This window comes from Quercus suber, unplaced genomic scaffold, assembly GCF_002906115.3.
Source record: "Quercus suber isolate HL8 unplaced genomic scaffold, Cork oak 2.0 scaffold_6, whole genome shotgun sequence".
Taxonomy (NCBI): domain Eukaryota; kingdom Viridiplantae; phylum Streptophyta; class Magnoliopsida; order Fagales; family Fagaceae; genus Quercus; species Quercus suber.
In genome coordinates, this window is record NW_027069472.1 from 335379 (window position 1) to 353567 (window position 18189).

The window sequence follows — 18189 nt, forward strand, 5'->3', positions numbered from 1 at the left end:
TAACCCATGTTAAATTTATTACCAATTTTATTATGAAAAACTTACAAATTAACATAAAAACGAATGTGATTGATGTCATTTCAATAACATAACAAATAAATATTTGAATATATGTGTGTGTGTGTATTGTGAAGGTAAATGAGCCGAGCAGGAGTGTTAGGCCGTGGGCTGTAGCCTGTACCCGAGGACAATAGGAGCCTGAGGATGGTCGAACGACTTGATAGATATTGGGATCAGTGAGCCGAGGACAAGGAAAGATAATAACAAACTGGTGGTATCTCCCGAGGATCCGAGCTTCCCCGGGAAAGCGTTTGGGGGGGGGGGGGGTTGGAGCCCGACCACCTTGAGAATGCAGTGCCAGAAGTAACCATTCTTTTGAGGATAAGCTTTAGGAGAAGGAGCCAACAATAAAGGAAGAAATATCTGATAAAAAGGATGCTACCACCACATTAAATGTTCTGCACCTAACTAACTGGTCACATTTATGTGAAAATGACACTTGAACAGTGGTATCTCAGTTTACAGCTATTCATAAGGCTTCTAGGAGGTTTTGGATGGGACAAGCATCCAATAGATTACCTACAAGATCAACAAGTGGAAGGCTAAGATGATGAATGGAAGGACTATATAAAGAAAGGGTCTCCGTAAAAAATGGGGCATGTAATCTAGGAAGGGAAAAGAAAGAGATAACATTTTATACTTAGATAAATTTGAGTGAATATAAGAACACATCATCCTTGGATCTGACCGAGGAGTGTTATTTCTATTAAAGCGCGTTTTCTTATCTTCTTGGCATGAAAAATAAATTTGAGTCAATATGAGAACACATCATCCTCGGATCTGACCAAGGAGTGTTATTTCTATTAAAGAATGTTTTCTTATCTTCTTGGCATGAATTCAATCCATTAAGGCCCATACTTGATTTGCAAAGTCCTTTTCTTGTAAAATCCACTCTCTAGCAAATACATTGTTTTGAGCTTGTTGAGTCATCATCCATTATTGAGGGGCTGAAAGTCTAATTCTAGTCCTTACATATATATATATATATATATATATATATATTGTAATTAGTGACATGTCAATTTTTAATAAGATAGAATGATTATTATTTATGAACTTACAGAAATGAAATTCAGCAACCTTGTATCGATGAAAAAATATATATAATTTTACTTTGTCAGCACCAATTTGATGGAGAGTATAAAATTTGGAATGGGATCACTAGCTAGCCCAGTGTGCGGGTGTTAGGAGGCACGCCTGACAGAGTGGCTAAATTATTTATATAAAAGCTTCAATTCAATAGGCTAGAAGAGCTTTAGGTCTTGGGATCATATGGTAATTATAATGTTTGTTTATATGTACGGCACAAAAGTTTAGGCGCAGCTTGTTTTTGACTCTTGACCTAAACACAGAAAGTTTTTAAGGCAAAGGCAGAAACAAAACCACTAGGTTGGGCATTGATCAATTTTAAATTATATGTCACAAAACAGGGGGGCAGTTTTCCTTTCCATGACTGAAGTTCTTCAGAAATTTTCAAGAATACATAGATCGTAATGTGGACAATATACAGCAAAAATCATATTAAGTTGTTAAATGTGTTATGCTATACCATTTTCATTTCATGTTCAAATTACAATTAATGGAAATACAAAAAAATATATACAAGATTAAAGGGAAGAAACACTTAACGGTCATTGCAATGGTCAGCATTATCAAAGGGGGGCAGTTTTCCTTTCCATGACTGAAGTTCTTCAGAAATTTTCAAGAATACATAGATCATCATGTGGACAATATACAGCAAAAATCATATTAAGTTGTTAAATGTGGTATGCTATACCATTTTCATTTCATGTTCAAATTACAATTAATGGAAATACAAAAAAATATATACAAGATTAAAGGGAAGAAACACTTAACGGTCATTGCAATGGTCAGCATTATCATCATCGTCATGGCCTGTATATCATCAACAAATAATAAGTCTAAAAGCACAAAAAAATTCATAATATTCTTTCACGATTCCTGAAGCGGTGTGATTAGTATAAAAGTGAAGTCAATAGTAGCCCATGTAAAAATAATGTTATTCTTATCACGTAGTTGTGAAAAAAAAAATTAAAAAATTGACCCAAACATTATTGGAAAACAAACTAAATGACCATGTGATTCAGCATGAAATATACGTATAATTAAGCATGATGGCTAGACCTGTAGGTAGTAATACTAAGGGTCTGTTTGAGATCTACTTATTTTGCTAAAATTGAAAACTTTTTGTTAAAAGTACTGTAGATAAAGGTAAAACTTAATTGAAATAGTATAAGAAATTCATGAATAGTACCAAAAAGTGTAATGCGACCTATGAATAGTAGCAAAAATAAGCTGAATAATAAAATAAGCTAACTTTTTAATTTGGAGCTAAATGCTAAGGGTGTGTTTGGATATCGCTTATTGTTGAAAACTGAAAACACTGTAGCAAAATAATTTTCAAATGTATGAATAGTGCCATGAGACCTATTTTTAATGAAAGTTTTGCTAAAAAAAAGATTTGTGGGTCCCGTAAACAGTGCACAGGATAAAATTTGCTGAAATGAGCTTCTCAAATAAAAAAATAAAAAAGAAAAAAGAAAAAACCACAGACGCTGTACTTTTCAGCACTATCCAAATAGATACTAATAATTCAGACATTTGACATTACCAACAAGATCTCCCTGAAAATCAGGACAGTCATTTAAAAACACATATATATAACTATGAGATAACAAAGAGCTTTGCTCCCTAGAACCCACCCAAGTTGCATTAAAAAAACAAATTCTATCTGTCAAAATGACCAAAGAAGCAAATCACTAAATCCTTACCATATGGAATTCTTATCCTCCCGTACTCTTCACCTACTATAGAAATCCAGAAACCAGCACCAAGGTTTACAACTTTACAAGAGAGCTGCTGTGTATGTCCTGAACCCACACGTGTACATGATCAGACAGGCTCAAATCAAAACCATCATGCACAATAAACTATGGATCATATTTTAAGTCAATCAGTCATCAATTCATCCTATGAATTCAATTTGTCTCGAGCTGAGCTGAAAGGAATCTTGTACAGTCAGACAATCTCGCTGGCATGCCCCCCAACCCCCACTAGTCTGAAAGGTTGTTTCTAGCTTACACTCACCAGGGGTCAATCACCCTCAGACATTATGCTCTATATAAACTCACAACAATTGCCATTTGGTCATATAGCCACATTTATCAAACAAGAACAGCTTGAAGGAAGAGGGTGAAATTGCCTTGCATTACAATATGAGTAACAAAATCAGTGATGTTCCTGCTACTAAAATCATCAAAAGTCTGAGGGACAGAAGGCCTCTACCAAAAAGGGGGCAGATAAAGTCAAGAATAGCAGCAAATGCTTTCCACTCAATAGTCTCTGTGTTCTCTAGAGCCCTTTCAGATCACCAACACTCCAGCAGGAAAATTTATATGAGGAAAAATTAAAAATATTGATCCATGTTAGACACTGTATGATCAATGATTATTATCTCATTAATGTAGTTACTTAATTTTCTTCTACTACTTCCTTTTCCCCTTTTTCTTTTGCAGATGGAGTGTTTCCATTCTGATAGATTTTACTTTCACCAAAAAGTAGAAGGTTACAATATTCATGGTAATATTAGCATTGAAATATATATGCATAATTTCATGACTGGCAAAGATTATGTAAGTAACTAAGTATTTATCAGTCAAAAAGGGGACAATAAAAAGCACAACAATATTATTAAAGCCAAGCAAAAACCAAAATGCATAGGCCTGAAACAACATGAAATCAAATTTATACGAAACTCTGTGTAGAAACACCGTTTGACATGTAGTGTCCCCAAGATATTAGGTGTCAGTTCCCTTGATATCACCTCAAGCTTACTCAAGTCAAGATATTACATCCTACTTCTTGCAAATTTGAACTGATTTTAAACAGATGAATGCCACCTATCACTAAAATAACAACCAATTCCAATGCATATAAACATTCATTACTAAGTCATTTGAAAATGTATAAGTTACATTTTGTAGAAAGATGTCACGAGCCAAGCTTGTTCTCACTGGGACAAGAGGCCACTATGTGTAAAGCAGCCTCCATGATCTATCTTTTACATCATAAAATATGAGACTGTAAACATGAAACAAAACTAATATCCTAAGCATACGCAGTCCTAAATCTAATTATTATATATCTTCTGCCATATCCTCATCCATCATGGATTCCTCATTCACCCACTGGTCACTTTCTACCACAAGAACCATAAACAATTTCAAAAGATGATGAATCTAATAAAGTTATATGGTAAACTACTAGTTATCCCAAAAGCTTAATCTGATAGGAGATTCTTGAATTTTAATCAATCATTATTCTAACACTATATACTGGCTTACCTTCACTTGGACTCCCAACTCATCAGTCAAGCATTTTTCCTTTTTTGATCAAAGTTTCATCTATCCTTGGCAAAAATATCAGGAGCAAAATGCCACAGCTGAAAATAAGATCAGATGAAGTCAAGGACAGAAGCAGACACTCTCCATGGGGGACAGTACAGTGTAGCAGCAAACTTCTACAACTTTGTTATGACCACATTCTGATGTAAAATTTCACCTTGAGCAGCCAAAAAAGCACCAGTGATGCTGATTTACATGTAAAATCTCACTTTTTTTCCTTCTAATGTTGTAGATTTCAGTCAAAATAAAGCCACACTTGTTAACAGTATCCATGATGGAAAGTAGAATCCAATCATTGCTTTCAGTTGTGACTAGAAATACTGCCACTGTAGGTTAACAACAGAGTTTTTATCAAGCAATGAACACCTGTGCAGTCATAATTTTGGCTAATGGCAATTTATGGGGAATTCTCTCTCAGAGTCATGTTAGTTAACTTGGAACAAACAGCTGCAAAAGCCATAGTTTACGGCCTTCTCAGACTTGCACCTCTGACCACTAGTAAAACAAATTTTCTGAAGTCATCTGTAATGCATATGTTGAATGGAATTCATATGCCAAACTGATTTTAGACGACATGTAATGACACTTGATGAGTTCTGGAAACACAAACACCCTGCAGAGTTCATTGCCGCAAAAAATTAGAAAAAATTTCTCTGCTTCTTAGTTCATATTTTTCATCAGGAAAGCATCGTTTTGATCCAATTTTGGTGACTCTAGCATCTGATCATACAACTTTATTAGCTCCATATATATTTCTTTACTCTCAGGATGTGACATGTCACCAGCAAAAAAGTAATGTATGGATCCTCCAACTTGAATCCAACTAGAACCAGGTTCTTTGTGAACTACTTTTTCCTTCATTTGCTTCCTCAGTTTGCCAACATCACTCCACATACCAGCAGAAGCATAGAGATTTGATAGAAGAAGATAAGCAGATTCATTTTCAGGTTGCAGCTCAAGAAGTTTTCTGGCAGCAACATTCCCTAGAATGACATTTCCATGGATGTTGCAGGCTGATAGAAGAATCTGCCATATATGAGCATCAGGGTGAATAGGCATTTGATCAATTGTCCTCTTTGCATCTTCTAGGAGCCCAACTCGACCAAGCAGGTCAACCATACAGGCATAGTGTTCTAAATGTGGGATAACTCCATGAAGTTCAAACATAGAGTTTAAGTAATCATTTGCTTCTCTCACCAGCCCTGCATGACAGCATGAAGTAAGAACTCCAAGAAAAGTTATCTCATCTGGTTCTATTCCAGATTTACACATTTTCTCAAAAACCTCAGAAACTTCGTGAAAACAACCATGTTGAGCATATCCCATTATCATGGCATTCCAAGCANTTTTTTTTTTTTTTTTTAAATGTACTCACAATCATATGGACTAACAACACCACATAACAAGTCAGGGCTCGACCATACATCACCATTTTTACTTTCTAAGTATGACTAATACATAAAACTCAAAATACACGAAGAAAATTTTTGGGACATTAAAATTTTGCACAATGAAATATTCTAGGAATCATAAGATTTTGTTAAGATTTAACCAAAAGAGTAATAGTAGGGACTATATACTTGTCTACAAAATATAAAAGAGAAAATTATTTAACTTTTTAGTTGGGAGGATGAAACTACCTCAAACATGAAGGAGGAAAGTACTTTCTTCCATAATTCTTTTCTGTTAGCAAAACTATGTGTTTTTTACTTTAACCAATTGTTAAAAATAAATAAATAAAAGTCACTCTAAGAAAATTGTCCGTAAAATTATGAATTTTGGCTCAACAAATTGCCTAAAAAAAAAAAGTAGGACACAATAGATGTCATGATATTTTCTCAATACCTTTATTTTAGCTATGGTGGGCCCTAGTATGATATTTTCTAATTTTATTTTAGAGTAATACTATATCCAACATTTTACAAAAATCCTTTGTGGTAAATTGTTATTGAGTTTAATTGGGACAACCACTTTAAACTATGCATTAAAAAAAATAAACAAAAAAAAACCAAAGAAGAAAATTGTGTGAAACATGAATTTTTGTGCACCAAATTTGACTAAACCAAAAAAGAAGTCTAGGAACACAACAAAATGTCACAATATTTTTACAATACTTTTATTTTTAGCTGTGGTAAGTTTGGTTGATATATTATCATTATTTTATAGAAATGCATCTCATAATACTTTCATAACAAATTCAGATGGCAAGTTGTTACTGATTTTAAATGACCCACAACTGATATCATTTTTATTTCCATTAATAGTAGCTTACTATGATTTGTGTGAAATTAGTTAAAATGTTTGGACTTACATTTTTTTATTTGATTTATAAGAAACTGAGATCTCAAAATTGTGAAAATATTGATAACAACAAGTGTTACAACATTTTCACAAAACATTTATTTTCAATTATGGTCGTACAGTCTCATATTTTATTATTTTATTTTGACCTATAAGCAATTGAACTTCATAATTGTGAAATTTATTGTGTAGTATAACAATATATTGTCAACTCATATAAATAATAATAAATATAAAAAAAAAAAAAAAGAGCACAAACAGATGACTGGAAAAAAAAAAAAAAAAAAAACAAAAAAAACAACAATGAAGTGATGAAGGTACATATTGAAGAAACCAAAAAGTACGTAGTTTTATACATTCATACAACAAGTATTACAACTGTGCGGACCAAATAGTCAGAAGATACTAGTGAAACCGTGTATTCTGGGCCTATGGCCCAATCCGAGCATATTAACATGTCCGAGGACGGCCAAGCAATTATATTATTGGAAGGGTAGAAGAGGAAGAGCCAAGGATTGTACATAATAGTCCAAGAGATGTCCGAGAAGAGAATTCATATCGGAAATAGGGATCCGAGATCAATAGGAATGCCCTACCGTCCTAAACATCCTACAAGGTCGCATCACAAATAGAAGTCCGACGCTAGACAGAAAAGAGTAGAGAAAGGCAACAAATATCTACAAAAGTTGCTACCTCCACATTAAATGCACTGTATCAACTCCCTGGCCGTATTAATGTGGAGGTGATACTTAAACAGTATATTTCAGCATTACAGCTACTAGCTGGAGATGGATGGAAGGTGTTGATGGGACAAGTATCAAGACCGACCATTTGGGATGCACGTGGCAAATGGACATGGGGAGGAAGGAGTGTATATAAGGGGAAGATGGTGCCCAAACAAGGGGAGGGGAAGAAAATTCACGAGAGAAAGACTGTAACATCTTAAAACAAAACTTGTAATCAAATTTGAGAAGAATATTTTAGAATAGACCACCTTGAATCTTGTCGAGGACAAGTTGTCTTCATTACAAACCTTTTTTCTGTTCAATATCTTAATACTTAGATCCCTTGTAGTGTATGTACGTTGGATTAACTAAGACTCAATATTCAACCATTCTCTACAAATTCATTGTTTTGGGCTTCTTGGGCCTAAGTCTATCCACATAGTGGGCTTAGAATCCAAATCTAGTCCTTACAACAACATTTTCACAAAACATTTATTTTCAGCTATGATTGGTCACAATTTCATATTTTATTATTTTATCTCAACCTATAAGAAATTGACACCTCAATAATTGTGAAAATATTGTTAAATTTGTTGTGTCAGTATAATAATATATATGCCAGCTCATATAAATATTTAAAGAAAAAAAACACAAACCGATGATTGAAAAAAAAATTGTGTAAGTATAACAATATATATATATATATATATGCCAGCTCATATAAATATATTTAAAAAAAAAAAAAAAACACAAACCAATGACTAAAAAAAAAAATGAAGTGATGAGCAGTATATATTGAACAAACCAAAAAGTACTGTAGATTTTAAACATTTACACAACAAGTGTTACAACAATTTTACAAAATATTTATTTTCAGTTATGATTAGTCACAGTTTCATATTTTATTATTTTATTTCAACCTATAAGAAATTGACACCTCAATAATTGTGAAAATATTGTAAAGTTTATTATGTCAGTATAACAATATATATGCTAGTTTACATAAATATTTAAAAGAAAGAAAAAAAAGCAAAAACCGATTACTAAAAAAAAAAAAAAAAAAAAAAACCAAATGACACTGTAGCTACTGTGCATTAGCACATTCGCACTTTTTATATATATAAAAGATAGGTACAAGTTTCCAAAACTATCCACATTAATTTAAACATTAGTGAAAGAATAGTATTGACATTTTAAATAAATTTTTTATAAATAAATTAAAAGGGTAAAATAAAAATTTATTTATTGAGTTTTCAAAAATGACCATAGTTTGAGACATCCCAAAATAGAATAAAAGACTAGCAATTTGAGACATAGTGCCAATTTTATTTCAAAACTCTTCTCAAACAAATAAATATATATATATATATATATTTCAAAAGGTTTTTAACCTCATATTAATAACTTCCTAAAAAAAAAAAAAAACTCATATTAATAAATGTGACTAGTGTCACTTTAATTTCAATAACATTATAAATAAATACCTTAATTACATTTTTATGAAAAAAAATGCTCAGACATTCCCTAAACTTTCAAGTAGTGGTCATAACACTCCCTTAACTTTAATTTTGACCAATTTACTCCTTAAACTTTAGACACCTGCCAAATTAATACCTCTGTTAGTCTTCTGTTAATAAACTAACGGTAAAACTCACGTGAGAGACACATGGGAATAAAAACCAAAGCTGAATAACCTGAACCGTTGAGAGAGAGGGAGAAAGTTTGGGCTCAGTTTAGAGAGAGAGTGGAGATGATCCAACCAAAAGTCTATAACCACATCGGTATCCTCTCTCTGGTGCCGGAGTTCCGCCGTCGTCTCACTGGCTGTTCACCGCTAGTATACTTTTCTCTTTCCTTTTTTTTTTTTTTTCGCTGCTTTCTATTTTTTCAATTCTCCTTGTGCGATGGTTTTTTTTTTTTTTTTTTCTTTCTTGGTTTGATAGCTAGTTGTGGTGGATTGGGTAGGCTTGGTTGTGGTAAAATGCCCATAGTTAGTTGTTTTTCCAATTCACTGCTCTCTGTCTGTAAAGTGCAATGCTTTTTTAGAATGCTACATAGCTGCTTGATGAAATGCCTGTGAGGGATACGGCCATTAGAGGGGTTGGTTGTTTGGTAGGAGATGGGTTTGAAATTTCCTGATAATAGTTCAAGTTTATTTTGATGCATTTCTAATAACTTGAGTATATTATTATGATGAATCTGTTGATGAGAATTGACTCTGGTACCATATGGTTGTGAGCTAATTGGTGGGAGAACAGGCTGGGCTCTTCTATAGTGAATGTGGTATATGTAGTGTAGTTAGATGATTAATAAGTGAGCTTGATTGTTTCATATAAGCTAATGGAAATTAAAAATGAAACAAACGTTAAATTTGGGACTTAAAATTATTGTACATATCAAGTGAGGTGATTTTGTTCTCTAGTATAACATCATGTCATTCCTTTAATGATTTGCAAAAGAAAATTTGAAAAAGCAGTGGCTGTATTACATTTGGTGGTTCAAAAGGTAACACTGGTTTTTTAAATTTTCTTCTTCTAATGGTTCAAGTGAGGTGATTGATGATTTCGTTAATTTGATTACTAGAGAAAAAGAAGAAAAGGATAATTTTAACTGGCCTTGAGTTTGTTGGTGGTGTAAGTATGTAACCAATATTTGATGTTATGAGCTTATGACTCATCCAGTTGAGGTTTATGAAATGTAGAAAACTATTATTTCATTACGTATTTCTTTTATATGCTGATCATTTCATTGATTCAATTATATATTTGTTCATACGGACAGTTTTCTTGGGTTGACTTTTTTTTTTTTTAAACACAATATTTAAAGTAAAAAAACACATAGTTTTACCAGCAAAAAAGAATTATGGAAAAAAGTAATTTTCCCCTTTATGTTTGGGGTAGTTTCATCCCCCAACTTTAAAGTTGAATAATTTCCATCTTTATATTTTGTAGACAAGTATATAGTCCTTATTGTTACTCTCTTAGTTAAACCCTAACAAAATCTTATGGATCCCAGAAAATTTCATTGTGCAATATTTAAAATGCCTCACTAAATTTTAATGTCCCAAAAATTTTCTTTTTGTATTTTAAGTTTTATGTGTTAGTTGTACTTAGAAAGTAAAAATGTGATGTATGGTACTCTATTTGTTACCTAGAGAATACTAATTTATTAGTAGTATAAATCTTCTATATTTATAATTTTATCTAATAGAAACTTCAATAACATATGTCTTTTGCTATTTTGGTTTTTTTTATTATTTTTTTTCTTTCTTAAAAATGTGTTCATTAAAAATTAAGTAAGCTAAGCATTGTAGTTAGGCTTATAAAATAAAATGATAAAGAATGAAGCATGAATAACAAAATATTCATTGCAAATGATTTTAAGTATTTAATTTGATGAAAAGTTTCAATTGTAGCGTATGTCATCATTTATTGCGAAAAGTTAACTATTATGACAATGTTTTATCAAAATTTAGTTGTTTATTGTTGGAAGATGATGACATTTGTTATCATTCTTAGTATAATTTTTTTGTGAGTGGATATGTCTTTAGTAAATAGGTTCTAAGAAATGAAAAAATATTTTGTATCAAATGATACCATGTCATCCGTATCAAAATCCAATAAACGAGAAACATGTGTGCAAAAATAACTACTCATTAACACATGTTTTTCAATTATTAGTGGGTTAGTTATTTTTTGCTAACATGTCTTACACTTATTGGATTTTGATACCGCTGACATGGTATCATTTGATACCAAATACTTTATGCTAAGAAATTATCATACTAAATAGATAGTCATATGTTAAATAACTATTCTAAATTTAAATATATGGTTTGATACTACTTCAAAAAACAATTCTATCTTAAATTTTCTCACTTAAAGGGCAACATGTGCTAGCTCGTACAACCCTTACTAGTTTTAATTAAAAGACAATCATTAAATAATTCTCATTTAAAAAGTTGGATTTTTCTAAACAACAATGGAAGTATTTTTTATAATGTATTTTAAGAGTTGAAGTATCACTAGAGTAAAATTTGTTCAACAATTCTGTAGGATCTAAATCTATATACACGAAAAATCTTATTAGAAATTTACTATTGCAAACTTCGAATCCAATTCTTTTTGAAATCATGTTTTTAAAACACATTTATTAAAATAGTGAAAATTTTAAAGAAAAAGTTTACTTTAAAGGCATTAGTTTGTTAATAAAGATTATGTGAAGCACCGTTAATTTCACAATTTTAATGTAGTGTGCGAGTCGGTGAGACTGTTACGCAACTGCAGGAGTCCACACCACACACGCTGAATAACACCTCTCAATTTCATAGAAGCCTCACATCACATGCATGAAGAGGATTAGCCAAAGCCAAAGCCAATCCCTGAAAACCCTACTTACCAACGGTCTCTACCCACAAGCCCTCAAAGCTTCTCTTCCAAACCCCAAGCTCACTGACCAAACCTACGCTCTCTTCATCAAGTCCGGTCACTCCTTACACCCTTACCTCTCCACCACTCTCATTTCCCTCTTCTCTAAACTCGGACATTTCTCACGCGCTTCCAAGTACCTCTTCGAAACCCATAACCCCGATACAGTCTCATTCAACGCTCTCATTTCTGGGTTCGCCAGGTTTCGCCAACCCAGACCCGTTTTCGAGCTCTTTAACAATTTAAGACATCTGGGTCTGGAACCTGATGTGTTTACGTTGAGCTCTTTGGTTAAAGCGTGTGAAAGTTTGCAGGAAAACGAGGCTGCCCATGGAGTTTGTTTGAGAATGGGGTTTGGCTCAGGAGCTTATTTGGTGAGTGGGTTTATAGAGAACTATGCGAAAGCTGGGGATGTTGAAAAGGCTGAGAAGTGTTTTGGGGAATGTTTGGTATTGGACAATGTGGTTTGGACTGCTATGGTTTGTGGGTATGTGTGGAATGGGGAGTTTGAGAAGGGTAAGGTGGTTTTTGTGGAAATGAGAGGTTTGAGTTTGGAGCTGAATGAGTTTAGCTTGACTGGGGTGCTTGGTGCACTGTTTGATGTGAAAGAGGGGGAACAGGTTCATGGGATTAGTGTTAAGATGGGTTTGTTGTGTGGCAGTTCTATACATTTGAATAATGCTATTATGAACATGTACGGTAAGTGTGGGAATAAGGTGGCTGCAGTTAAGATGTTTGATGAAATTGCTGAACCAGATGTTGTGTCTTGGACTGAAAGGATTGGAGCTGCTTGTGATGGTTTGGAAGCTTTGGAGTTGTTTAAAGTTTTGCATTCTGGGAGTTTGGAGATGAATGAGTATACAATGATCAATGTTTTGTCTGCCATTGCAGACCCAAGGCTGTTAACTTCCAGTAGGCAAGTCCAAGCACTTTGTCAAAAGGTGGGGTTTTTGCAAGTGATTTGTGTTAGTAATGCATTGATATCCATGTACGGGAAGTGTGGTCGAATGGATGATGCTAGACGTGTTTTTGATGATATGCTTCATCGAGATTCTGTTTCTTGGAATTCTCTGATTGCTGGGTATTCTGAGAATAGATTTAGTAGTCAGGCTCTTGAAGTGTTTTCTCAAATGCGTGATCTTTCACTACAGCCAAATGAATATACTCTGGCTAGCGTTCTTGAAGTTGTTTCTAACTCGAATTCTGTAATTCAGGCAATGCAAATTCATTTGCATATGATTAAATGTGGCTTTATGTTCAATGATTCTATGGTGTCTTGCTTGATAAAAACATATGGGAAATGCCATGGTATAGATGAAGCAAAAGAGATATTCTCTGAGATTGATAAGATCAATGTGGTACATTGCAATGCAATGGCTACCGCTTTTGTTTATGCTGGTTGTCATGCTGATGCTTTAAATCTGTTCTACACCTCAAGAAGCTCGTACCTTGAAGTGGACAGTACAATATGTAGTATTGTCCTCAAAGCTTGTGGTGCAATGACAGATTTGGTACAAGGAAGAGTAGTTCACTCACTGTGTCTTAAATTTGGATTTGATCAGGATATATTTGTGGAAAGCACTGTTATTGACATGTACTGTAAGTGTGGAAGCATTGGTGATGCACAGAAGGCTTTTAGGAATACATCTAAAGACAATTTGGCTGCTTGGAATGCCATGATAATGGGATATGCTCAACATGGTTGTTTTCACGAAGTTTCTGAGGTTTTTGAGAAAATGTGTAAATCTGGAATAGAACCAGATGAGATAACTTTTCTTGGAGTTCTTACTTCATGCTGTCATGCAGGGCTGGTGAGAGAAGCAAATGATTACTTAAACTCTATGTTTGAACTTCATGGAGTTATCCCACATTTAGAACACTATGCCTGTATGGTTGACCTGCTTGGTCGAGTTGGGCTCCTAGAAGATGCAAAGAGGACAATTGATCAAATGCCTATTCACCCTGATGCTCATATATGGCAGATTCTTCTATCAGCCTGCAACATCCATGGAAATGTCATTCTAGGGAATGTTGCTGCCAGAAAACTTCTTGAGCTGCAACCTGAAAATGAATCTGCTTATCTTCTTCTATCAAATCTCTATGCTTCTGCTGGTATGTGGAGTGATGTTGGCAAACTGAGGAAGCAAATGAAGGAAAAAGTAGTTCACAAAGAACCTGGTTCTAGTTGGATTCAAGTTGGAGGATCCATACATTACTTTTTTGCTGGTGACATGTCACATCCTGAGAGTAAAGAAATATATATGGAGCTAATAAAGTTGTATGATCAGATGCTAGAGTCACCAAAATTGGATCAAAACGATGCTTTCCTGATGAAAAATATGAACTAAGAAGCAGAGAAATTTTTTCTAATTTTTTGCGGCAATGAACTCTGCAGGGTGTTTGTGTTTCCAGAACTCATCAAGTGTCATTACATGTCGTCTAAAATCAGTTTGGCATATGAATTCCATTCAACATATGCATTACAGATGACTTCAGAAAATTTGTTTTACTAGTGGTCAGAGGTGCAAGTCTGAGAAGGCCGTAAACTATGGCTTTTGCAGCTGTTTGTTCCAAGTTAACTAACATGACTCTGAGAGAGAATTCCCCATAAATTGCCATTAGCCAAAATTATGACTGCACAGGTGTTCATTGCTTGATAAAAACTCTGTTGTTAACCTACAGTGGCAGTATTTCTAGTCACAACTGAAAGCAATGATTGGATTCTACTTTCCATCATGGATACTGTTAACAAGTGTGGCTTTATTTTGACTGAAATCTACAACATTAGAAGGAAAAAAAGTGAGATTTTACATGTAAATCAGCATCACTGGTGCTTTTTTGGCTGCTCAAGGTGAAATTTTACATCAGAATGTGGTCATAACAAAGTTGTAGAAGTTTGCTGCTACACTGTACTGTCCCCCATGGAGAGTGTCTGCTTCTGTCCTTGACTTCATCTGATCTTATTTTCAGCTGTGGCATTTTGCTCCTGATATTTTTGCCAAGGATAGATGAAACTTTGATCAAAAAAGGAAAAATGCTTGACTGATGAGTTGGGAGTCCAAGTGAAGGTAAGCCAGTATATAGTGTTAGAATAATGATTGATTAAAATTCAAGAATCTCCTATCAGATTAAGCTTTTGGGATAACTAGTAGTTTACCATATAACTTTATTAGATTCATCATCTTTTGAAATTGTTTATGGTTCTTGTGGTAGAAAGTGACCAGTGGGTGAATGAGGAATCCATGATGGATGAGGATATGGCAGAAGATATATAATAATTAGATTTAGGACTGCGTATGCTTAGGATATTAGTTTTGTTTCATGTTTACAGTCTCATATTTTATGATGTAAAAGATAGATCATGGAGGCTGCTTTACACATAGTGGCCTCTTGTCCCAGTGAGAACAAGCTTGGCTCGTGACATCTTTCTACAAAATGTAACTTATACATTTTCAAATGACTTAGTAATGAATGTTTATATGCATTGGAATTGGTTGTTATTTTAGTGATAGGTGGCATTCATCTGTTTAAAATCAGTTCAAATTTGCAAGAAGTAGGATGTAATATCTTGACTTGAGTAAGCTTGAGGTGATATCAAGGGAACTGACACCTAATATCTTGGGGACACTACATGTCAAACGGTGTTTCTACACAGAGTTTCGTATAAATTTGATTTCATGTTGTTTCAGGCCTATGCATTTTGGTTTTTGCTTGGCTTTAATAATATTGTTGTGCTTTTTATTGTCCCCTTTTTGACTGATAAATACTTAGTTACTTACATAATCTTTGCCAGTCATGAAATTATGCATATATATTTCAATGCTAATATTACCATGAATATTGTAACCTTCTACTTTTTGGTGAAAGTAAAATCTATCAGAATGGAAACACTCCATCTGCAAAAGAAAAAGGGGAAAAGGAAGTAGTAGAAGAAAATTAAGTAACTACATTAATGAGATAATAATCATTGATCATACAGTGTCTAACATGGATCAATATTTTTAATTTTTCCTCATATAAATTTTCCTGCTGGAGTGTTGGTGATCTGAAAGGGCTCTAGAGAACACAGAGACTATTGAGTGGAAAGCATTTGCTGCTATTCTTGACTTTATCTGCCCCCTTTTTGGTAGAGGCCTTCTGTCCCTCAGACTTTTGATGATTTTAGTAGCAGGAACATCACTGATTTTGTTACTCATATTGTAATGCAAGGCAATTTCACCCTCTTCCTTCAAGCTGTTCTTGTTTGATAAATGTGGCTATATGACCAAATGGCAATTGTTGTGAGTTTATATAGAGCATAATGTCTGAGGGTGATTGACCCCTGGTGAGTGTAAGCTAGAAACAACCTTTCAGACTAGTGGGGGTTGGGGGGCATGCCAGCGAGATTGTCTGACTGTACAAGATTCCTTTCAGCTCAGCTCGAGACAAATTGAATTCATAGGATGAATTGATGACTGATTGACTTAAAATATGATCCATAGTTTATTGTGCATGATGGTTTTGATTTGAGCCTGTCTGATCATGTACACGTGTGGGTTCAGGACATACACAGCAGCTCTCTTGTAAAGTTGTAAACCTTGGTGCTGGTTTCTGGATTTCTATAGTAGGTGAAGAGTACGGGAGGATAAGAATTCCATATGGTAAGGATTTAGTGATTTGCTTCTTTGGTCATTTTGACAGATAGAATTTGTTTTTTTAATGCAACTTGGGTGGGTTCTAGGGAGCAAAGCTCTTTGTTATCTCATAGTTATATATATGTGTTTTTAAATGACTGTCCTGATTTTCAGGGAGATCTTGTTGGTAATGTCAAATGTCTGAATTATTAGTATCTATTTGGATAGTGCTGAAAAGTACAGCGTCTGTGGTTTTTTCTTTTTTCTTTTTTATTTTTTTATTTGAGAAGCTCATTTCAGCAAATTTTATCCTGTGCACTGTTTACGGGACCCACAAATCTTTTTTTTAGCAAAACTTTCATTAAAAATAGGTCTCATGGCACTATTCATACATTTGAAAATTATTTTGCTACAGTGTTTTCAGTTTTCAACAATAAGCGATATCCAAACACACCCTTAGCATTTAGCTCCAAATTAAAAAGTTAGCTTATTTTATTATTCAGCTTATTTTTGCTACTATTCATAGGTCGCATTACACTTTTTGGTACTATTCATGAATTTCTTATACTATTTCAATTAAGTTTTACCTTTATCTACAGTACTTTTAACAAAAAGTTTTCAATTTTAGCAAAATAAGTAGATCTCAAACAGACCCTTAGTATTACTACCTACAGGTCTAGCCATCATGCTTAATTATACGTATATTTCATGCTGAATCACATGGTCATTTAGTTTGTTTTCCAATAATGTTTGGGTCAATTTTTTAATTTTTTTTTTCACAACTACGTGATAAGAATAACATTATTTTTACATGGGCTACTATTGACTTCACTTTTATACTAATCACACCGCTTCAGGAATCGTGAAAGAATATTATGAATTTTTTTGTGCTTTTAGACTTATTATTTGTTGATGATATACAGGCCATGACGATGATGATAATGCTGACCATTGCAATGACCGTTAAGTGTTTCTTCCCTTTAATCTTGTATATATTTTTTTGTATTTCCATTAATTGTAATTTGAACATGAAATGAAAATGGTATAGCATACCACATTTAACAACTTAATATGATTTTTGCTGTATATTGTCCACATGATGATCTATGTATTCTTGAAAATTTCTGAAGAACTTCAGTCATGGAAAGGAAAACTGCCCCCCTTTGATAATGCTGACCATTGCAATGACCGTTAAGTGTTTCTTCCCTTTAATCTTGTATATATTTTTTTGTATTTCCATTAATTGTAATTTGAACATGAAATGAAAATGGTATAGCATAACACATTTAACAACTTAATATGATTTTTGCTGTATATTGTCCACATTACGATCTATGTATTCTTGAAAATTTCTGAAGAACTTCAGTCATGGAAAGGAAAACTGCCCCCCTGTTTTGTGACATATAATTTAAAATTGATCAATGCCCAACCTAGTGGTTTTGTTTCTGCCTTTGCCTTAAAAACTTTCTGTGTTTAGGTCAAGAGTCAAAAACAAGCTGCGCCTAAACTTTTGTGCCGTACATATAAACAAACATTATAATTACCATATGATCCCAAGACCTAAAGCTCTTCTAGCCTATTGAATTGAAGCTTTTATATAAATAATTTAGCCACTCTGTCAGGCGTGCCTCCTAACACC

At 33.7% G+C, this 18189-nt stretch overlaps 1 protein-coding gene and 1 long non-coding RNA gene across 3 annotated transcripts; one reads left to right on the forward strand and one right to left on the reverse strand.

Annotated features, from left to right (window-relative positions):
* Positions 1 to 1565: 1565 nt before the first annotated feature.
* LOC136067309 (uncharacterized) lies at positions 1566 to 5820 on the reverse strand. Its single transcript, XR_010628769.1, has 3 exons — positions 4425 to 5820; positions 2853 to 2951; positions 1566 to 1956 (listed from the first exon to the last, which is right to left on the reverse strand). It is a non-coding gene; the product is annotated as an uncharacterized LOC136067309 (long non-coding RNA).
* A 5929-nt stretch (positions 5821 to 11749) lies between these two features.
* LOC112032565 (putative pentatricopeptide repeat-containing protein At3g25970) lies at positions 11750 to 17864 on the forward strand. Of its 2 annotated transcripts, XM_065772957.1 has the most exons (4): positions 11750 to 14788; positions 14908 to 15005; positions 16479 to 16577; positions 17474 to 17864. In XM_065772957.1, the coding sequence occupies exon 1, from the start codon at positions 11859 to 11861 to the stop codon at positions 14283 to 14285; it is 2427 nt and encodes an 808-aa protein (XP_065629029.1). In that variant the 5' UTR covers positions 11750 to 11858; the 3' UTR covers positions 14286 to 14788; positions 14908 to 15005; positions 16479 to 16577; positions 17474 to 17864. The 2 variants fall into 2 exon arrangements, with proteins under 2 accessions (XP_065629029.1, XP_065629022.1); XM_065772950.1 differs by having other exon boundaries at positions 11750 to 15005.
* Positions 17865 to 18189: the final 325 nt, after the last annotated feature.